The sequence below is a fragment of the Sorex araneus genome, chromosome 5, assembly GCF_027595985.1.
Source record: "Sorex araneus isolate mSorAra2 chromosome 5, mSorAra2.pri, whole genome shotgun sequence".
Taxonomy (NCBI): domain Eukaryota; kingdom Metazoa; phylum Chordata; class Mammalia; order Eulipotyphla; family Soricidae; genus Sorex; species Sorex araneus.
In genome coordinates, this window is record NC_073306.1 from 120190719 (window position 1) to 120214130 (window position 23412).

At 45.2% G+C, this 23412-nt stretch overlaps 1 protein-coding gene across 2 annotated transcripts in view; it reads right to left on the reverse strand.

The window, feature by feature from the left end:
* Nucleotides 1–791: 791 nt before the first annotated feature.
* Nucleotides 792–23412, reverse strand: part of NDRG3 (NDRG family member 3) — a 79269-nt gene continuing 56648 nt past the window's right edge. Inside the window, exons 9-17 of one of the 2 annotated variants that reach the window (XM_055138667.1) lie at nucleotides 19846–19902; nucleotides 13157–13260; nucleotides 10997–11062; nucleotides 10832–10883; nucleotides 8609–8656; nucleotides 4614–4649; nucleotides 4471–4522; nucleotides 3357–3395; nucleotides 792–2327 (exon numbers count right to left, since the gene is read on the reverse strand). In XM_055138667.1, coding sequence (XP_054994642.1) covers nucleotides 2146–2327; nucleotides 3357–3395; nucleotides 4471–4522; nucleotides 4614–4649; nucleotides 8609–8656; nucleotides 10832–10883; nucleotides 10997–11062; nucleotides 13157–13260; nucleotides 19846–19902 — 636 coding nt within the window. In that variant the 3' untranslated portion in view covers nucleotides 792–2145. The remainder of the gene's footprint in view (nucleotides 2328–3356; nucleotides 3396–4470; nucleotides 4523–4613; nucleotides 4650–8608; nucleotides 8657–10831; nucleotides 10884–10996; nucleotides 11063–13156; nucleotides 13261–19845; nucleotides 19903–23412) is intronic. The other variant, XM_055138668.1, reaches the window with a different exon arrangement.

Consider the following 23412-nt stretch of genomic DNA (forward strand, 5'->3'; position numbering starts at 1 on the left):
CAAGCATATGTGAGCACAAGCAGATTCTGGGCTCAAGCACCAAGATGGAAGGCGTGCTACCCCACTCTGAGCACTGTGGCTGAGAATTCAGACACAGCAACTCCATGTGCAGACCCTGGTGAGCACCACAATCTAGGAACGAGGGGGCCTGCAAACATCGCTACAACAGTTAACGGGGAAGGACTGTGGGAATAAAAGATAAACGCCTTAACTGCAGCTTGCTAGTTTCCTCATCATCTGTGAGCTGGATACCTTGGGGGATGGGGGTGGGTGGGGTTTGGGTCACACCTGGTAATGCTCGGGGGGCAAAGAGAAGTTGGGTCTCCAGACACAAAGATAGCTCAGCCCGTTAAGTGCCAGACACAAAGATAGCTCAGCCCGTTAAGTGATGACTCTGGCTCAAAGTCATTTCTTGAAACAGAGCCTCTGAGGAACCCGGACTAGTGGCTGAAGATCACACTAGGTATGGAACACAGCCCCCACAAAGATGGCAGGGCCCAGATGTGAAACACCTTTCCAAGACCACAGCTTCTTCTTTATTCTGAACCCCCGTGTTGGGCATCTCGCAACTGCTGGTCCAGGAAGAATATATAAGCATCAGAGAGACTTGGGGTTCAGTCCGAACTGAGCTGGCACAGTTTTGAGCAGATCACTTCTCTCGAGTCTTCCACTCCTCGCTGAGCAGGTAATGACCAGTGTGTGGCAATGCTAGCAGGGAGCGCACGTTCAATCACCGGGACCTGCCCTGAGCCCCCATGCGTGGCTTGTGAGAAATAATGCCAGCAACCAGGTAACAATGAGACATATACAGCTTTATTTAATAATGTGTAAAAAGTTGTACTCTGGCAGAGTGACGCATTCCCAGTCTCAGCAGAAAGCGGACACTGTCTCACAAGCCCCTTTCTGAAGGTTCTGAACCTGAGCCCTGAGCTGGCATTGTTGTGCAGCTGCGGGTTCCCTGCCCCCAGCAACACCATGGTGGGCCGTGACCACATCACAGAGCAGCAGACAGGAAGGAGGCTGAGCAGTTTTACCTGGAAAGGCTCCTGTACTGACAAGCTTGTGCCTCTGACTAAAAGGGAGCTGCCAGAATTAAGAATCTTTTTGAGGAACATTTGGAATCTCTGTTCAATATAACCTAGCTTCCAGTAAGGTGGCAGACATTATGGTTATTCATATTAAATATGACAGTCAGATAAGAAGTGCTCCTCTCCGACCCCAGCCATTTCCTCACCAGTGACAGAGTCTTCAGGCAATCTCTTGTCCTCTCAGGGAGGTGAGGCATGAGAACACTGTCACAGAAGGCAGCTGTCCCATGAGACGCTGCAGGGACTGTGGTTTTGCTCTGGCAGGGTGGAGGCCCAGCATTTTTCTCCCACTTTCCTCTCTGAAGAGTTCAGCGCTCACTTCCTGAGGAAAATTCCATGCTGCGTCTGAACCTCCTCGTTTGTGGACTTCTAGCAGAATTATGTCCCTTCCCTTTCTGTACCAAAGAGTGGCTGTGAATTCATTACACAGGGGCAGGTGCCAGCTACCTGCCTCTTTCTTTGTAACAGCATGATCCCATCGGTCACAACCAACAGTCCTACCAGGATTTTGATCCGCCACATTCCTCAGAGCTGCTCTCTCCTGAAGTCACTTTGCAAATCTTGTGGATCGATTTGGAACCACATGAGTGTAGCGGCCTATTCAACCTAGAAATCTGTTTCCCCTAAAAACACCACTGAAAATGAAAAAGATCCCTTTTTTTTGTTTTTTTGCAGAAGCTCTACAAGAAAGCATATCTAAAATCACGGAACTATGCACACACAAACACAGACACACGTGCTCACATACATACGTCAGGATCAAAGAATCTTATCAGATACATAGTTGGGAAAGCACAGGAAAAAGCTGGCAAGAGAAGGAGGAGATCAATTAGCTAAAGATTTTGGAATGTGACAGAAATGTCATGGAAGTGGTTCTTGGTACATACAAAAAGAAGGGTGGGCAGGCAGAAAGGATGGTAGATCCAGGGTACCAGAGAGTCAGTGGCCATGCAGGAGGTAAAAGAGAGTAGATGCCAGTTTGCTGGGCGACATGTTAAATTATGGAGTGGTCATCTGAAGAAGGTGGACTTGTGTGATCCCGTAGAGGAGCATCTGCTTAGCAGGACACCTCCATGGTCTGGGGTCTGTCCAGAACATCAGGGGACTCGCAGGATTCTTGAGTTCCATCTGACTGAGTGCTGGTGACAGATCGGGTGAAGGCACTTTCTCCAGAGCCGAGGCTACTTGAGGTGGAATGGGTTCGAGATCGGACGAGTCGAGTCATGCTGGCAGACGGTACTGTAAAAAAGAACCAAGAAGACTACAAGATGAAGCCCTGCCAATCCACATGACGCACCAAGGGCTTTGTGTAGCTTCCCCAGCCCCAGGAGGGTGACATCCCGGGCAAGAGACAGCCATCCCCATATTGCATTACTGGCTTTAAGGGAGCGGCTACCAGCAAGGCTGCTCTACTCCTCTGGATCTGGCTGGACTTGGTCAATTCTAGACCAAAGCAGACCACGGGGAAACAAAGTCCAGAGGAGAGCCCCTCATGACATTCACACAGGGAGTGGGAAGGTGGCTTTGGCAACACAAATAGTCACCCCAAACCTGCACTGCATGCAAAACTAAACCAAAAGAAAGACAAACCACACAAGTATGAAGGTGTTTCACAAACACAGTGCAAGCCCGATACAACGAGACTACCACCCTTGTCCATAGGCTACACTACCTGGGAGGAGGGATGGAGCAAGGCACAGACGTGGGGGAGCGTAGGTCTGGCCCTGGCCTGCACACTGGCAGTGAGGGGCAGGCTGCCTGCTAAGGGAGAGTTCTGGGGGTGCGTCTCTCACTCCGACTCCTGCCACCGCTTTGACTCCTACGGTCCTTCCAGCTCAGCCAGCACAGGGCACACCCACACAACTTCCCTGCTCATTCTCCTGAGGCACCAGCCACACTCCTGGCTGTCATTTCAGGGCTGGGGGTCAGAAGAATACAAGCCCTGCAGGGTTCTCTGAGCACAGGCTCTCCCCAGGCAGTTTAGAATCAAGGCTGCCTACAGCGCCTGGGGGCTAGCTCACGGATCAGGAGACCATGGAGGAACACGTGCCCTGTCTACAGAATTTCAGATGCTGCTCTGGCGAGCTAGGCCTGTCTTCCTCGGGAAGGATGAAGGCCAGGCCTGCAAGCTAATCCTCTTGGGGCACAACGAGCCACGTTCTATCGGGCTCTCACTGTATAGGAAAACCGCGGACATGCTGCAGGCAGCCAATGCAGCCAGGAGAGCGTGGCTAGGAGGCAGGGCGGGGCCAGCACAGAGGAAGGTACCTGACTCGGTGCCCAGGTGACTGAGCTGCACATACGGGACTGGAAGCAGGAGGGACACAGGAAAAGGCGGGTTAGTGACCCGAGAGTGCCAAGTGATAGCCTCAGCTGCCAAGGAGACAGTGACAGGGTACTCTAAGCCGGAGTTTTATTTTCAGGTCCCACATCGGAGGTGGGAGGCTGTTCTCAGGGGCAATGCTTGGCCCTCCACTGGGATGCGCTCTTCTGTTTCGGGTGAGAAAGGAATGCAGACAGGCAGCAGAGGGACTTCTGCTTGTCTCGGCGAGCCAGAGATATGGGTATGGGCTTGGTGGGTAGTGGCTCACAGACAGGGACAACGCAGTCACTCGAGATGACAAGACACACATGGTGCTACCTGCCTGGTACAGGGCTGTACCCAGGGACCCGCTGCTGCTCATGGCAGCTGCCCAGTGGCCGTAATCCACAGATACCACAGACAGGAGAAAACTCACCCTGCTGGGTAAAGAGCTCTGTACCTGGGTAGAAGGATTTTTGTTCTTAAAAGTGCAGGAAAGGAGCAAACATGGAAACTCTGGTGAATGAGAAAGCCTGGAGGTCTCGCAGTCTGGGAGACAAGGACAACAGCACACGGTGCTTCTCTGGCCTCACGCTAACACTCTGCACACTCTCACAGCCCGAGGTCAGCACCTTTACTGCTGGAGGGGCCACTGTGTTTCTCTAGACAGGAGTCATCTACCAGCTGAGTTCAAACACAAACCATAATTTCAGGTTCACAATTAGGACAGGCTAAGTTTCACTGGTTGAAAACATTAGCTGGAGTCAGGAGGCCAGGAATTAAAACATGTGCTGTAGCAGAGAAATTGTTTAGTTTAGCCTCTGATATGAGCCTTAGTTTCCTTTTCTAGAAAATGGAACAATAACAGAAACTTACCTTTCGAGGTGATAATTGCAGAGTGCTTGGAACAAGGTAAGTGCCTAGTGACCAATACATATGCACGCATGAACACATCGGGAATGTCTGGGTTTACATCACCTCGGGATAACTCACACAGTTAAAGCTCTGGGAACTGTGGCTCCCTGAACATAACCCCGCCATGGTACAGTTTTGCTAGAGAGAAAGTTGTGTACTACTCACTGTAGCCCATTCCCTGCAAAAAGTACTTGAAGGCCTCGGTGAGCTTCCCAGGCTAGGGGGGAACACACACAAAAAAAAGGGCATTAATTTTTACACAGACAGGGACAAAATCAAAACAAGTGTTCCAAAGAAAATCTCCTTACCTGAACTACTTGGGGCAGTCCACCACAGTCTGCCATCTGGAAGAGAACATACATAAGTCAACTGGGCCATACTCCAAACATTCCAGAGTCCTTTAAAACAGGACAGGACTGGGGCTGGAGCAATATAGCACAGTGGGTAGGGCATTTGCCTTGCACGCGGCCAACCCAGGTTCGATTCCCAGCATCCCATATGGTCCCCTGAGCACCGCCAGGAGTAATTCCTGAGTGCATAAGCCAGGAGTAACCCCTGTGAATTGCCAGGTGTGACCCAAAAAAAGCAAAAAATAAAAAACAAAACAAAAAAACAAAAAAACAAAAACCAAACAAACAAAAAAAACAAAACAACAACAACAACAAAAAAACCCCAACAGGACAGGACTGGGGCTGGAGCAATAGCACAGCGGTTAGGGCATTTGCCTTGCACGCAGCTGATGCAGGTTCGATTCCCAGCATCCCATATGGTGGTCCCCTGAGCACCGCCAGGAGTAATCTCTGAGTGTACGAGCCAGGAGTAACTCTTGTGCATCGCCGAATGTGCTCCCAAAAAGCAAACAAAGCAAAACCAAACAAAATAGGACAGGACTGAGCCTAAGGTCTGCAACTTACTGTTAACTGCATCAAGAGTGCATCTCCTCACAGCACTCTAACACAAGACAAATTCCAGCGCTAACCTTGGATACAAATCTGGAAAGACTAATCAGTTAAGATACAAAGCCTTGCTTTAGGTCCATGGTCAAACTTCCCCGCTATGGATAACAGGGAATTTAACGACTACCTTCAAATCATGGTCCTGTCTCTAACTGAAGAATGTTACATCAATTTTGTTTTTTAACTTCCTGGGGGTTTTGGGGGTCATAACTGGTGGTACTCAGGGAATGTTGTGTGGTGCCCAGGATTGAAATGGGGATGGCCATGAGCAAGGCAAGAGCTTTAACCCTGAACTATCTCTCTGGCCTCTACTTTGATTTTTTGAATTCCTTCTTTGGTGGGGGTGGGGCTCACATTTGGTGGTGCTCATGGGACCATATTCAGTGCAAGGGATTGTATCTGAGTTCCCCATAGGCCAAGTATATGTTCAGTCTGCTCAGCCATCTCTCTTGGAAGAAAAGGGGGTTGGGGGATGAAGCCTTGGGTTACACCTGGAGGTGCTCAGGAGCTAGCTGGTCCTGGCTCTGTGATCCCTGGCAACACTGGGATACCACAAGCAGTGCTGAAGATTGAACTGAGGCTGGCAGTATGCAAAGGCAAGTGCTTTAATCCTTGTACTATTTTACGTTTAACAGAAAGAAATTTTTTTTTTTTTTTTTTGCTTTTTGGGTCACACCCGGCGATGCACAGGGGTCACTCCTGGCTCATGCACTCAGGAATCACCCCTGGCGGTGCTCAGGGGACCATATGGGATGCTGGGAATCGAACCCGGGTCGGCCGCGTGCAAGGCAAACGCCCTATCCGCTGTACTATCGCTCCAGCCCCCAGAAATTTTTTTTAAATAATTTTTTTGTTCATTTGTTTTGGGACCATGACTGACTTTGTTCAGGTTTACTACTGGCTTTGCATTCAGGGATCACTACTAGCAGTGCTCAGAGGACCAGGAGTTGACTTGGGTTGGGTTGTGTGCAAGGCAAGCACCTTATCTGCCATACCATTTTGCTTGGCCCCTCACTGAAAAACATAAGATGGGTAGCATTTTAAATCTGATTTTACTGTAAAACAGACCCAATTGAAATAGTCTGTATCGGGGGCTGGAGCAACAGCACAGCGGGTAGGGCGCTTGCCTTGCATGCGGCCGACCCAGGCTGACCCAGGTTCGATTCCCAGCATCCCATATGGTCCCCTGAGCACCGCCAGGGGTCATTCCTGAGTGCAGAGGCAGGAGTGACCCCTGTGCATTGCTGGGTGTGACCCAAAAAGCAAAAGCAAAAAAAAAAAAAAAACCCAAATGGAATAGTTTGTATTTTCATGAACCTCAGGAGTTGAAAATTGATCAGACCCAGTAAGCAGTTCCACAGGCAAAGGGACATACTATTTCCAACATAATGGCTGTCACATGTGGAGACTCAATTCAACCATGCAGCTATAGTTGGGCCCTTTTCACCGATAACCACATAATGGTTATTATTATAGTTGTTGTGTCCATTAGAATACTGATTCAAGCCTTCTGAGAAAAACTAAACAGAAGACATAAATTTTAAAAACAAACATACATTTTAACTAGAGATATAGGAGTGTAGGAGCAAATGCCTTCATGTATAAAGCTCTGCCTTTGATTCCTGAGTACAAAAACTATATAAACTCATAGATCAGATGAATTTATTGATTTTCTGGAGTCCTGAACACTGACTTTCATTACCTTGAAGCATTAACCTCCTGTTCTATTCCGAGGAACTAAGGGCTGCTTCTGATAATAAGATTTCCCTTCAAGCACACTTCAAAGAGAGGACGGAAGGCAGAGGTCTTTCTGGCTGAGAAAGTAGCAGCAAGCATCATAAGATTAGCACTTACATGTAAAGTAGTACAAATTCAAACTAGGTGTCAGATACCAGAAAAAGTGGTGTTAAAACTTGCCTGGGGTATGATCAAAAGGGGAAGAAATATAGTGCTAATCCCAGCTATTTAAGAGTTGCCTTTATTTGTAGAAAATACACCCACCCTCATCATTAGAATAGTATTAAATCTTTCTCACCAGTACAATGGATTTATCATGTAAAGAATTTTCAGCAATTAATTCTCACATTAAATAATGCTTACAGAGGCCAGAACTAATAGCATAGTATCCTGCCTGGAATATGGTTGACCTGGGTTCAACCCCAGGCACCTCATATGGTGCAGAATCAGGAGAAAGCTGTGAATACAGCTGGGGTGGCCCGAAACCAAAATAAAAAAAACGAATAAATAAAAGCAAAACAAATAATGTTGATAAAGATTTCAATGACACAAGCAAAACAATGGACTACAAATACTCCTGATTTTATTTTTCGGATTTCGGGCAACAATATTATGGCATTTCAGGGGATTAGCTTTATAACTGTGTAATTGTCACTACTCCCACCACCAAATTTTCAGGACCATCCTGGAGACACCTTTTGCTCGTCCAAGAGACTCCCTTTGCTCACTTCCTGACTCCCTTTCCCTCTGGGAACAACCATAGTTTGGTTGTGGCTTGAGAGTTTGTTTACATTAGTATATTTTATTCCATTGTTTTCCATCTTTCCAATTTTTTAAAATTAATTTATTCTTTTATTGAATCACCATGTGGAAAGTTACAAAGCTTTCAGGTTTAAGTCTCAGTCATACAATGCTCGAACACCCCAATTTTTTTTTTCTTTTTGGGTCACACCCAGCGATGCTCAGGGGTTACTCCTGGTTTTGCACTCAGGAGTCATTCCTGGCAGTGCTCAGGAGACCATATGGGATGCTGGGACTCAAACCCGAGTCGGCCTCGTGCAAGGCAAACGCCCTACCCCCCTGTGCTATCACTCCAGCCCCTTTACAAATTTTTATAGGCATTTTTTTTTTTTTTTTTTTTGGGTCACACCCAGCGATGCACAGGGGTCACTCCTGGCTCATGCACTCAGGAATTACTCCTGGCGGTGCTCGGGGGACCATATGGGATGCTGGGATTCGAACCCGGGTCGGCCGCGTGCAAGGCAAACGCCCTACCCGCTGTGCTATCACTCCAGCCCCTTTATAGGCATTTTTATAGGCATATACTCAGGAAAAAAAAACATTTAAACACATATTTAAACACAAAGAAAATGAAAGAAAAATCTTCCTTTTTTTCCCTAAGTATCTATTCCAGAAGTAGATTTTATTTTTTGGGGGTGGAGTAGGGTACTCCCAGAAGAGCTCTGGGTATCATGCCTGCTGGGGACTGAATCTGGTTCAAAGTCTGCAGTAAAGTCCTTTGAGCCATCTCTGGGCTCAGAAATAGAGTAGTTCTCACAACGCACAAATCATTAACAAATGACTGACAATGAGGAAAGAAGACACATTACCTTTAACAAAGTTGTATTTATAGGGTTCAGGCGAGAATTGCACTCAACCTAAAAAGAAAGAAAGAAAAACAATTTTATAAACCACTAGAAAAGTAAAGAAATGGTTGGCATCAGAATGACACTCTATGGGGCCAGAGTGACAGTATGGGGGGGAGGGGGAGGGTGCTTGCCTTGCATGAGGCTGACTTGGGTTCAATCCTCAGCACCCCATAAAGTCTCTGGGCGCATTAGGAGTGATCCTTGAATGCAGAGCAAGGACTAAGAGTCGAGTACAGCCAGATGTGACCCCAAAACAAAACAAAATGAACAATAAAGAATGACGTTCCAAAATTTACCACACGGGAGGGATGGGGACATTAGAATGAGGTGGAGACGATAGGACAATTGTGGAAGGAAGTGGACAGTCTGTGGGAGGTTGTGGTGAGTGACTGTGCGATGCATGAAACTCTGCCACAGTATTGCAAACCACGGTGCCAAAAATAAAATTTCAAAATAAAATGACCCACATTAACACCTCCGCTTGAGTTCACTTCAGAGATAGCTGAACCAGTCTGGGGAACATGAAAGTGAGAGAGACAATGCACTTCACAGCAGATGTTTCTAAATCACCTAGAAATGGCTGATCTCATTTTTTCCATCTATTACAGCAGTCTTTAAAGAACTACTTGTTGATCAGATCGGGTGCGTTAGCTGTCCATTATAGCACTTGACGCCAGGGGTGCTTCTGCCCTTTAGGGTCTAGCTGCTTTTTTCTTTTTTCTTCTGTGGGCTGCACCCAGCAGTGCTCATGACTTCCCCTGGCCCTGTGTTTAGAGATCAGTCCTGATGAGCTTGGGGAACACATGGGTGCCGGGGAGCTAACTCGGGCCCGTAGTATGCAAGGAAGTTTGTCTACCCGCTGTTCTACTGCTCTAGTCCCTCTAGCTACTTTTTCTTTTTATTTATTCATTTAATATTTATTTTTTGGCCACACCTGCATAAGGGTTACTCCTGGCTCTGAAGTCATGGCTGGTGGTGCTCAGAGGGCCATGTGTGGTGCTGGAGATTGAACCTGGGTAAGCCTGGTTCAAGGCAAGCACCCTACCGGCTGTACTATCTCTTCAGCCCTTCTAGCTGCTTTTTCTTTTATGCCCCCAGGTGGGATCCTGGAGAGGTGGAGCAGGGTGGTTAACATGGTCCCACAGCCTAACTTCTTAAACTGTGGGTCCCTGACCCTATATGGAGCTACACAGCTGAATATGGGGGGATAGAGGGGGGTGGTTAAAAGGATCTCAGAAATGAGCCCTGAGTGCCACTGAGTGTATCTCCCAGTATTTCCTGCCCCCACCCTGATACATTTTTTTGTTTTTGTGTTACATCTGGCAACACTCAGCCGCACACAGAAATTACTCCTGGTGGTGCTGAAGGACCATATAGGATGCTGGGGATTAAACCTGGGTCAGACTACCCCCCTAATTTTTTTAAGGACCAGAGAGCTAGTACAGATCGTACTGACAGTATAGGGATTAAGATATTTGCCTCGAATGCATCAGATCTTGGTGTGATTCCCCAGCACTGCATTTGGTCCTGAGTCACACAAAATTTTTGTTATTAAAATTATGATTTATCATCAGTAAATGTTTGATATGCATGAATTTGGGTTTTGTCTTTTGGGGGGAGGGGGTATACTGGCTGTGTTCAGGGGACCATATATGGTACCAGGGATAGAATCCAGGCAGTCTGTGTGCAAGGCAAGTGTTCCACCCACTATACTATCTCTCCATTACCCTCCCAACCAATTCATTTTTTTTTTTTTCCCTACACCCAGCATTACTCAGGGCTTATTCAGGCTCTGTGCTTAGGGATCACTCCTGATAATGCGTAGTGGACCGTATGTAGCATTTTTTTTTTTAAATGGGAGGGCACACTGGATTTGCTCTGGGAACAGGGGAGCATAGGGATGCCAGGGGTTCGAATCCGGGCTGGCCACATGCAAGGCAAGCACTGTATAGTCTCTCTGGCTCGGTGGTCTATCAGCATTGTGATGTATATAATTTACTGCATCTTAATTTTTTGGGAACACATGCAGCAACGCTGAGGGACTATTCACAGTGGTGCTGGGGGACCACAGGGAACCCAGGATTGAATGTGGGGTGCCCACAAGTAAGGCATACACTCTCGAGCCAACTCCATAGCCCCAGTTTACTGTATTTTAATCTCATTTATGTTCACATTTGTACGTACCACAGACTCCACGGCAGGAGAATTGTCTCCAACCACCAGTAAAGTTGAACACCTGGGAGAAGACAACAGGTGAACTCAGCAGCACCCCATGTGCCCCACTGAACACTGAATCCCTCCACAAAAGAGAAAATGTATCAGCCACATAGGAAGGAAGCTCACACTTACTTCAACGTCTTTGATCTGTTATCATTTTGGCCCAGCATGGGTCTTTCAATCTCCAGGTCTTTGCGTCTAGAGACAAAGTAAAATTTCAGGTAAAATTATAGCAACCTGAGTTAGGTCCTAGTTACAAGCCAAAATATATTGAGCAACATGAAACAGACCTTTCCTTCACACCTGATGTGGGAGGGATCCTGTGCACTTGGTTCACCAGGAACCATTTCAGGGCATACTATATGGTGCAGAGTATAACAAGGCCCCTGGGCCAACCCAGAGGGGCCAACCCAGAGGTGCTATAAAGTGATGCCAAAGGGCTGGGAGAGAGTGCACAGGGTTGGAGGACTTTCCTTCTAGTGGAGTCGCCCCAAATAAAGTGATGCTGAAAGGAGACAACTTCAACTCAACAGCAATCTTTAATATTGAAATCCTTAAGCTTCATTTAATTTTTCAACTAGTTTATAGAAATAAATTCCTTAAGAAAACTTTTTTTTCTCTTAACAAAGTTTGAAATGATACTTTAGCCTTTCTGATTGCAACTAAAAATGTGGCTCCATTACTCAGAGGAAGATATTATTATACAGAAGTTAAAAATCCGCTCCTGGGGCTGGAGCGATAGTACAGCAGGTAGGGTGCTTGCCTTGCACGTGCCTGACCTGGGTTCGATTCCCAGCATCCCATATGGTCCCCTGAGCACCGCCAGGGGTAATTCCTAAATGCAGAGCCAGGAGTGACCTCTGTGCATTGCCAGGTGTGACCCAAAAAGCAAAAAAACAAAACAAACCCCTCTCCTTGCTGTTAAGGAGTTTAGGAAGCTACAACCAACCTACTTCTTTTTTTTAAAAAAATTTATATATTTTGTCCTTTTTTTTTGGGGGGGTCACACCCGGCAATGCACAGGTGTTACTCCTGGTGGTGCTCAAGGGACCATATAGGATGATGGGAATCGAACCTGGGTCGGCTGTGTGCAAGACAAACGCCCTACCCACTGTGCTATTGCTCCAGACCCTAGTTTTATATATATATTTTTTATTGAGTCACTGTGAGATACAGTTACAAGCTTTCATGTTTGATTTTTTTTTTTTGCTTCTTGGCGATGCACAGGGGTTACTCCTGGCTCTGCACTCAGGAATCACCCCAGACGGTGCTCAGGGGACAATATGGGATGCTGAAAATCGAACCCGGGTCAGTCGCATGCAAGGCAAACAAACGCCCTACCCTCTGAGCTATTGCTCCAGTCCCTGATTTTTTTTAATTGAACTAACCTATTTCTTTAATCTTTTTCCATGTGCCCAGTACCCAGAGAGCTAGAAAGAGCAAACATTTTCACTTTGGAGAAATTGGTTCCAAGATAAGAATCAGGCTGTCTCAGTAACTAGGGGAGATGTAACAATAGGCTGGAACACACATACAAAAGAGAGCTTACTAGTGGTGTACATGTTATTCTATCTGATGACAAGATACTAGGAAAAAACTAAATCTAAAGGCCAAGACTTATGTCCTTTCCTTTGCCTTCCTCATATTTCTCTGAATCACCTCAAGCTCCTTCTGTTTCATTATTTTGATTTAAAACATCTTAAAGGTGGGAATGAAGATGGATCAGAGGTGACATAAGGAAAATGGAGGGTCACGGGCACTTAGGTGGTGGTGGTGTGCAGTAACGTACATCAATGCTGTAAACAAACACTACTGCAACCATCTTACCTAAACCATAAATTTTATTTTGGTGGTGGGCATACTTGGTGGTGCTCTGGAATTGCTCCTGGCAGAGCTAAGGGAACCATATGGTGCTGGGGCTGACCTGGGTCAGCTGTGTGTAAGGCAAGTGCCTTATCCACTGTACTATCTCTCTGGCCCCTAATTAAACGGTGTTCAGGTCATTACATAATGGTGTACAGTCATATATATATGTATATATATATATATATCTATAAACATATAAAACATCTGTATATTTACAATAGTGTTAATGTTTCTGTTTTTAATGTACATTATTGTACCTCCACCGCATCTGTATTATCCTTGAAAGCTTTTTTTATATTTCTCTGAGAGTACTTCTTCTACTATGGAGAGAAAGCACAAAAGCAATCCTGCCACAGAGCACTGAACAAAGTGCAATCATTTTAGACCTGGCATGCATTTAGGTAAGCAAACAAGAGACAACCATACCCATTGTAGGAACCCAGGAAAAGCTGGAGGTTTTCTTGGTTGATATCTTGGGCAATATGGAGTCTGTAGGTTTGAATCAGATCCAGGTTGGCCTGTAACTCTTCCTAAAAAATTAAACGAAGAAACAGGTAAATTTCTAAGCCACGGTACTGATGTATTTTGGTTGGTTTGCACTCCCAATGCAAGGCCTGTAATAGGGCAGATCTGGAGTCTACAGATGTCCACTGGTAGGCTGAATGACTAAAAAAAAAAAAAAATTTTTTTTTCTTTTTGTTTTTGAGCCACAACCCAGTGGTCTTAGGGAACCATGAGATGCCAGGGATTGAACTCAGATTTCCTGCATGCAAAGCACGTGCTCCAACCCTCTGAACTGTCTCCCAGGCCGTGAAAAAAAATTTTTTTTTTGTCAGACCAGGAATTGAAACCGAGGCCTCACATGTTAGCTATATCCTTAGCTCTGAAATCTTTATTTTCATTACACTGGTTGAGTGTCATAGGCTGTGACAATGGAGGAGACCAAAGAAACTAATGGAAAAAAGCTGGCAGTCAACTCAATGTCAAGTGCAAAAACCTAAAGGGCACATTCTGTATTTCCTAACCTGTAGCAAGGACAAAAAGCAGAAATTGTACTAACGTAACATTCAAGTATGTGCAACTAATAAACTCAGACACCTACATTTGGAGGCCTGCATTCCTCATTTTTGTTTGTTCTTGATCTGTTCTCATCAAAATAGGTCACATCTATAAAAGTAAGAGACTAGAGCTGGAGAGATGGTACAGAGTGTTAAGGTGCTTGATTTGCATGTGGCAAGCCAGGGGCTGATTTCTGGCATCTCATATGATCCCCAATGACTGCTGGGGGTGATTCCTGAGAACAGAGCCAGGAATAGCTCCTGAGCACTGTTAGGTGTAGTCCCAACATCCCTTTCCCCAAGGAAGATACTAAATGACTACCTAAAATTGCTGTTTTATTTTTGGTTTGGGGGCCACACCTGGTGGTGCTCATGGGACCATAGGGAGTGTCAGGTTAGCTGTATGCAAGGTAAGTTCCTTACTTGCTGTACTGTGGCTCCAACCCCAGAGCTGTTTTACAAATTAAGAAAGTAAGGCCTGGGGTTGGAGCGATAGTACAGTTTGTAGGGTGTTTGCCTTGCATGTGGCTGACCTGGGTTCAATCCCTGGCACCCCAGATGGTCCCGAGTACCACCAGGGGTAATCTCTGAGCATCACTGGGTGTGACCCAAGAAAAAAAGGAGGGCCTGAGATATGGCTTAATAGAACAAGCCAAGTCTTATATGCGTATGAGGCCCTGGGCTCAATCCCCGGCACTGGGGAGGGAAAAAAAAAGATAAAGGGAAGTTGTAGAGAGATAGCTCACACTTACTTAATAGTGAGTGTCCAGGGTTTCATCCCTGACATCAGGGAGTCCCCCTGGCACAAAGTGTAGTCCTGCTTTCCCTCTCTCTCCTAGAACCCCCAAATAAAAAATGGAAAAAAAGTTTTTAGTTCTTCCTTTTAGATTTTTTTTGGCTACATCAGACAATGCTTTGGGGACTACACCTCACTTTGTGCTAGGATTGTTTCCCAGCAGTACTTGGGGACCAGGTGTGCTGGTGACTGAACCGAGCTTCGTGGGCACAGCTCACTGAGCTAATTCTCCAAGTCCCTTAAAGAGTTATGTATACTGCAAAATATGTAAGTGGGAAGTAGCATTTCTCTTAATAGCCATTCATCTGAATAAAGAACTCTACCTTCAAAGTCAGTTCATTATCTACTTATATCCCACGATTTAATAATATACATTACAGAATTATAAATTATGCTCCATTAGGTGATGTTTAAGTACATTTGTCATTACAGATAAGGTAAAAATATAAAGGCAGCAAAATGGTCAATACAGTAATCCTGCCCATCACCCACTGTCCAGTGGCTACTTTCTCACTGCTTTTTCCCCTTCTCTTCAGGACCCCAGATATTGAGGTGGTCAGGATCGCTTCAGTACATGCACAGCATGAGGGATAAAGCTCACGTCTACTGATTGTTCTAGGTGCTTCCTAAGCCATGGAGCCATATTAACTGGGTCCTTCTTTCTAGGAATCACAAACAGCAGAGTCTCCCAATCACCTCAGAACATGAACTTATGACCTTGTGCTTGCCGGGCCGGTACTTTATATATAAGTAAATTACATGTATGTGTGTACATACACATATACAACTTCTCAGTCAGCCATTTTAAACAGCTGGGGAGATATTTGCATTGGGAGAAAGACATGCATCAGTAATGGTAAATCGGTTAATCCAGGTATAATGTGTAAAGACTGCCATCAAGCCTTGAACAGAAACTGAGATAAGGAAATATCAGCTTGCACATGAGTGATGTCAGCCAGGAAACTGACCAAGTGAATTAGAGTCTAACTAAACCTGAAGGGGACTGGAATCATTCCACGGAAACTTGGTAAATGCTAAAGATATTATGAGTAATAAGATCTAAATAACAATTTAAGCCTGCAGTAGTCAGAAAGGAAATAATTGAGCCAGCTCCACCCAGAAGACTGGAGAGGAATTTTAGTAGCAAATTTGAGACAAATAATGGGGAGAAGAGGGGCTGGGGCGATAGTACAGCAGGTAGGGCGTTTGCTTTGCATGAGGCTGACCTGGGTTCGATCCTTGACATTCCATATGGTTCCCTGAGCACTGCCAGGTGTGACCCCCCCCCCAAAAAAAAAAATCAGGGGGAGAAAAAATGAGTGGGTCTGGAGGAGTAGCCAGGGGCTTAGAATGCCTGCCTAGCAAGAACATGGTCATGAGTTCAAAGCCCTGATGTCCCCCCTGCATAATCCTTGTGCTTCTGCTGTGATCCCTCCACCACAGCTCATTTCTGGCCACACAACAGCCAGGAAAGTATAACCACCACAAAAAGGGATGACTCCCAGTGACACCATAACTAAAGGATGTTCAAGGGTCAAGGATATTTATTGTTCAAAGGGTCAGAGCAAATGTTTTGCATGCAGGAAAACCATAAACCATTAAAAAAATAGATAAAAGTGACTTAAGTGCTAATGGAACATCTTAGGCAAAGCTGTTATGCATAAATTGCCACCTCCCTTTTGTTTTTTAAACACAAATTGTAGACTCCTAGACATACTGTTCTATATTTTGTTTTTCCACTTAAAGGTACAATAGAGATTATTCCTTACCAGAACATACAGTGCTGTCTCATTTATATGAATTACTATTTCCCTAAGCACTTGCTAGTACAAAATCACTCTTTTTGAAAATTCAATAGATTATAAGACTTTCACTTATGCTTTTATTTATTTGTTTCTGGGCCACAATGCTCAGTCTCACTCCTGGTTTTGTGCTCTACCCACCATACTATCTTCTATCTCTGTAGTCTCTAACACTGTGGTTTTGGCCTCTTAATAGTGAAGATCAACACAACCCATGAATAAAAATCTTGTTTGTTGCCATTTCGAAGCAATAAAAGACACGTATTTCCTTCTTAAAATTTCCCGTTTTCATTGGGGGTGGGTTCCCAAGGAGTGCCGAGGGCTCGGGCACACTGTCAGGTATACTCCGCCAACTGGGCCAGCAGTTCAGTGCCAGGGGCTGAGGAATATGTGTCGCTGCTAGGGCCATCCCAGCAGTGTTGGCCACCAGGGCTATATCCAGGGATATTCAGGGGCTGCCAGGGATGCTCAAAGGGCTTTGGGATAATGGGGATTGAATAAGGATTAGCTGATGGCACAAGCAGAAACTCCTATGCTATCTTCTGGCCCTTTTTCTTGTTTAAATTTTATTATATATATTAAAATTTTTTTGGTTTGTTTTGGGCTGGTAGTGCTCAGGGGACCATATGCAGTGCTGGAGATCAAAGTGGGGTCTGTATATGCAAGGCAACTACCTTTAGCCTTTGTATTCTCTCTTCTCTGGCCCATTTAGATTCCAAATGAATTTTCTGTTTTGATTTTGGACCATACCTGGTAGAGCTCATGGTTTCTTTGCACAGGAACTCATGGACAGAACCCACTCTGAGTCCACATATTTTAAACTCATCACATTAAGTATATATCGCAAATGTCCTCATTTTATAGAAATTATTAAAATTATGATTTTAGCTTTCCCCATTTGAAATATTAAGAAAATTTGAATACAAACACCTTCAAGCTTTATTTTCACATGTCAGGACACTGTCCACAGGCTTCAGAAGTAACTGCCCCGTATAATCAAGCTTCCGCAGGCGTATTATACAAGGTGTCTCCCAGGTTACTTAACCTTCCTTGAACACATCTTATAACTCCTTCCACTGAGCTTCTGAGTAAATCATCCCTGGGATGTCCCCCTTTCTAATTCTAAAATGTCACACAGCTCTGCTTGCCCCCTCTAGCCAGAAGCCTTTCCTGATATGCTAAGCAGAAGTAAACCTCTCCAGTTTTTTAATTTCTCTAGGCCCCTCCCCTAAGGCCACCTTGACAAGGTACAAAGAAGAAAGCTTTGTAGCTGGGTAAGCCTGGCTTTAAATCTTTCCCCTCATTATGTTATAAGTTGTAATCTGGTGTAAATTAGTTGATCTTTACTTTTTGGGCCACACCAGGCAGTGCTCAGGGCTTACTCCTGGCTCTGCACTCAGGGGTAACTCCTGATGCAGACTTGCAGAACCATATGGAGTTCCAGGGACTGAACCCGGGTTGGTGCATGCAAGGGAAGCATCCTACTATAATAAAATATAATCTAAATTAATAAAGGAAAAATAGACTATGGACTTTGAAATATCCACAATGATGAAAATACATGATATAGGCAGTATACATAGGGAACAAGAATAATGGAGAAATCACCTATATCGGGCTCAAAGCTACAGTACAACACTACTCCCACTCATTCTGCCGTCAAATGCCAGAAGTTAGAGAAGATGACACAGCTGATAGCTCTAGGGGTCCTGTGACACAGCCCACGCATGCCAATCCAGACCTGCCAAGAGTCCTCAGGCCACCAATACCACCCTGGAAACCCTACCTGCCTTTCAGGCCATAATATTAAGAGGCCCTGAAACTCTTGAGCCACTCTGCTCTGCGTGCCCTGCTTTACGGACTGCACGTGTTTCTTTCAAGTAAACCCTTGCTCTGCTCTACTTTTTACCCCATCTGTCTAAATTCTTTGTTCAGGACAGCAAGAACTTGGAAAGACACGCCTCTTACTCCTCCCGCCCCCCACCCCCACGGGCTATTTCTGGTTCTGTGCTCTGGAGTGCCCCCTGGTGTTGCAGGAGTGTCCCTCTGGCAGTGCTGAGGATTCTCTATTGAGCCCAAGTTGTTCTTGTTTTTAAGAAGATGTACTTGAAAGAGTCTAACTAAGCTACTGGTGACAGGGGCTAGTTGCCAGGAGCAAGCAACCATGTGATTAGAGGACGGAGACTGTGAGTCCCATCCGGAGCCTAAGAGGAGGTGGAGCTCAAGCTCCACTGCTGACTGCTCATAGTCAATGATTTTATCTCTCATGCCCGATCGATGGGTTTTATCAATCAATGAAAACCTAAAAGGTGGCGCTACAGAGATAGAACGGATGTAAGGCATTTGCCTTACATTAGTCCAATGGTGGTTTAATCCCCAGCAGCCAAAATGTTGCCGTGAGCCAGCCGGGCGTGATGCCTGAGCAGGCGGACAGAGTGGTGGAATGGAGGTGGCTCTGGAAGCACACTGTGTCCTCAGAACACTCTGAAAAGGGATGAACCCTCTCTCCAGATACTTTGCCTGAAGCATTTCTCCCCACCTGCCTGTTTCTGATGCTTATTAGCATAAAGTATCCATTTTTATTACTCTAGGTTAAGTTTTTATAACAAATCAGTAATCCATTTAGTAAAACATTTTGCTGTGCTCTGTAAGTGCCAGGAAATTACTTAACCTAAGAAGGGAGTTATTGGAATTCTGAAATTATAGTCAGTAAGTCGGCAACACAGGTGACAACCTGTGGTCTTCTGGCTGGGCATGGGGCATGGAAAGAAGGGGGGAGTAGTCTTTGGGGACTGATTCCTCTGACTGGGGTCAGATGCTACCTTGAGGTAGTTTTAAGCACTGACATGAGTAAGCACAGCATACTCAGTTGGCGCCTGAGAACTGTTTGGTGGGTCAGGAAAAAAGAAGTATTAGACTCAGTGTCATAATCATTATTACACAACTATTTTTACCTCTGCAAAGAGGACTGAGTAGTCCCACCTCCCACTCAGCTACTGTCCAAAAAGTGTCACCTCCTCTCTCCATCTCAGTTCCCTCCGGAGTAAAATGAGGATTGAACTAGATCATCTCTGCTTCTTGTAGCCGTAACATTTCATGTTTTCTTTTCATGCTAAATTTCTCTGAAGACTTCTGCGAAGACTTTCCCAGAGCTTTACAGATATTTTGTGAGGCATGTGATGTTGTCAAACATCAACAGATGGCATGCAGTTTAAAGGGAACAGGTGGGGGGCAAGGCATAACAGCCTTCTCTCATCTTTCTAAATGCCAAGTCATGTGGCACGGAGTTCATGCCTCTGCCAAAACTGGCCCTTGCTAGGCACATACGTCTCACATTGCACTGGAAATGTTACCTGCTAGGATGAGGTAAATTCAAAGATATCAGTTTTTCCTGAGGTAAGTAAAAGTTTAGCAGGCAAACCAATAAACGTAGATTTCGTGGGTGGAATAAGTACTTACCTGCCCAAAGTGATGAGCCAAAATAATGTCCACAACATTGGTTGTCAAGCCTGAAAGCTGGGGAAAAAAAAAAGGTTATCAAAGGAGTAAGCACATAAAAAAAAAAAAAAACCCTGCCAAGCTGTCCACTTAAGATTATGATATTTGGTTGAAGGAGAGACTGGAGTACATACTTTGCATGCAGGAGTGAACTTCAGTACTGCGTGGTGTTACGCTTCACCAAACAGAAACACTACTCAGCACTGCACATTTTCATGAGACAGTGGTTTCAAGAGGCACGAGAATAAGAGAGTCACTGAAAATAAACTGCCTTGCCAATTATAGCCAGCTTAAGCTATAAGAAAAGATGAAACCCTAGAGTTCACTGTAACCTGAATGGAACTGGACGGCATTATGTTGAAAGAACTTCAGAAGAGGACACCAATACCTTATGATCTCCACTCACCAGTGACAGAGAAATGAAACAAGGGACTAGATAGTATATAATGATGACAAACTGGGGCTGGAGCAATAACACGGTGGGTAGGTGTTTGGATTGCATGCAGCCGACCCAGGTTTGATTCCCGGCATCCCATATGGTCCCCTGAGCATTGCCAGGTGTGACCCAAAAAGCAATCAATCAATCAATCAGTCAATCAATCAATCAATAAAAACTTTCCTTAATGATGACAAACTCTTGGCCTTTGGTTACAAACTGAAATCACATGGGGAAGTAGGTGAGCAGAAAGGAAGAGGATTATAAAGTGCATAAGGGAGACCGGAGATATAGCATAGCAGGGATGGCACTTGCCTGGGCTCAATCCATAGCACTACATATAGTCCCCCTGAGCACTATAAAGAGTAATCCCAGAGTACTACTGGGTGTAGTACGAAACAAAAACGAACAAAAAGCTTGTTGACTATGAGCTGAGGAGACAGTTCAAAGGGCTGGTGTACCTCAGCACTAGCAAAAGCAAGCCCCACCAAAGGCCAAGGCCAGGAGCAGCCGTGAAGCACCTAAGCATGCTGGGTGTGGAACAAAACAAAACCAAACAAATTTGTGACAATTTGCTACTTTATTCCTGCCTATTATTTCTATACTTACACTGGATTTATGGTTACTATAAACTGACTCAGAACCATTCCCAAGCCATTGAATGAAAATTTTTCATTTTGGGGGGTTGGGGGCTTGGGCCACACCCAGTGAAGCTCAGGGGTTACTTCTGGCTCTGCACACAAGAATTACTTTTGATTATGCGAGAAGGACTATATGTGATGCCAGGGATCAACCTGGGTCTAACGCATGCAAGGCAAGTGCCCTGCCCTGCTGAACTATGGCTCTAGCTGAGAGAAATTTTTCTTTGATGCTGTTTTGGGGTGATACCTGTGGTACCTAGTGGCTATTCCTAGAGCTGCACCAGGCACTATGCAGCTCTGTGTGTGTGTGTGTGTAAGAACCTCAGGCTTTAGCAGGCAAAATACATACTTCAGTTCAGCTCTGTGTGTGTGTGTGTGTGTGTGTGTGTGTAAGAACCTCAGGCTTTAGCAGGCAAAATACATACTTCAGTTCAGTTCTCTGGGCCATCTCTCTGGCCCCAAGACAAAAGCAATTAAAAAAGAAAATTCTTCCAGTTTTTTGCTATCTTTACTTCAGGGAGTGGGAGGAAGTAGCTATGTTTACAGAATGTTCTTGCATTTTGAACATTTTTCTCCTAATTTTCCCCACTTCAAAACAATGCATATCACATTCTGATGTACAGCAATCTGTGTAAATCTGAAGACTATTGGTTTACTTTAAGACTTGCAACTCAAATAATGTTGATTCCTTTCAAGCCTTCTTTCTTAGTTTTTTTTTTTTTTTTAAATGGTGCCAGGTATTAAACCCTGAGCCTCACACATGCAAGGCAGATATTCTAAGGAGCATCCCTGATTTATGCCCCATTTCTTCCTTTCTTTCTGTTATTTTTTTTGTGGAAAGGGTTGGGGTCATACCAATGATGCTCAGGGATTGCTCTCAGCTGTATTTGAGGGTCCAGGCAGTGCTGGGGATCTCTGTGTACAAGGCAAATGCTTTAACTCCTCTACTCTTATCTTAATCCAGTCCATTTATATTTAATTCTAGTCCTGACTTAATCAGAGGTGAAATACTGAGTTGAAAGTAGGGAAGAAGGGAAGGAAGAGGATGAGAGCTCTGGGTATGTGTTGAAGAACATTTAGTCCCAGAAAGATTAAAGATGTAGCTCAGTCACAGAGCCCATGTTTGGCTTGTGTGAGGCCCTGTCACAAAAAAAAAAAAAGCAAGGAAAAAAGAAGTCTAAGATGTATTGAAGTCTTCTCATAGGTCAGCAGAGAATGATATATTATAAATGAACAATAACTGTCAAAGCAGAGCCAGGAGTAGCTCTTGAGTACTGCTGAGTGTCGCCCCAAAATACACCCCTCCCCACAGATGATAGTGCCGTTATTTTGAGGGGAGGGGTTGTACTGGCATTGCTTGTGGGGTTGGCCATTAAGGAGCTGAGGTGGACTGAACCTGGAGCCAAGCACACACTCCAGCCCTCCCTGGCCTGCACAAACAAGGTCATTCTTAAGGTTTTGATTTTTTTTGGAGGTTGGGGGTGAGGAGGCAGAGGTCACATCTGGTGGTGTTTTGTTTTCTCAGTGCCAGCCTCACATACACATGGCAGGTGCTCTACCAGAGCCACATCCTCAGTATTATGAATTTTTTTTTTTGGGAGGGGGGAGGGATGAGTCACACCTGCTGGTGTTCAGGGACTACTTCCCAGCTAAGTGTTTGGGGGTTGCTCCTGGTGGTACTTGGGGGGCCATAAGGTATTAGAATTGAACATGGGCCTCCTACATGGAAAGCATATACATTAGCTCTTTGAACTATCTCCCTAGCCCTAAGTCAGTTTTGTTATATTTTTGTTTTGTTAATCCTCACCTGGCAATGTTCAGGAGCTAAGTCCTAGCTCTGTGTTGTAGTGTGGATCAAGGCAGCCTTACTCATAGTGGTTGTCTGACCCACCTAAGACTTTTTAAACATAAGAATCTGGGGGCCTGGAGAGATAGTTCAACAAGCTGAGCACATATTTTTGCATGCTGGAGGCACATGGCATGTGAAACCAGGAGTAACCCCTGAGCATCTCTAGGAGTGAATGCCAAAGAAAGATCCAGAAATAGCAGCATTACTGGATGTTGCGCAGATGACAACAAAAATTCCCCTGCATTTCTTTTCTTTCTTTTCATTTTTTGTTTTTTTTTTGGGTCATACCTGGTGATGCTCAGGGTTTACTCCAGGTTCTGCACTCAGGAATCACTTCTAGAGGAGCTCGGGTGACCAGGGATGGATCCTAGGTCAGCCATGTATAAGGCAAGCGCCCTACCTACTGTGCTATCACTCGAGCCCCTCCTCTCCATTTCTTTAAATAATCAACTACGGAGTTCTTGGGAGGAGAGAGAAGGGAGCTCAGGTGCGAGAGAGGAAGCTAGACTGAGACTCTCTCTGGGAGAATGAGCTGGGACTCTTTCCTCTTGTGCTGGAAGATTCCTTTCCTGTGCAGCGTGGCCTGTGCACCCAGGTGCCCA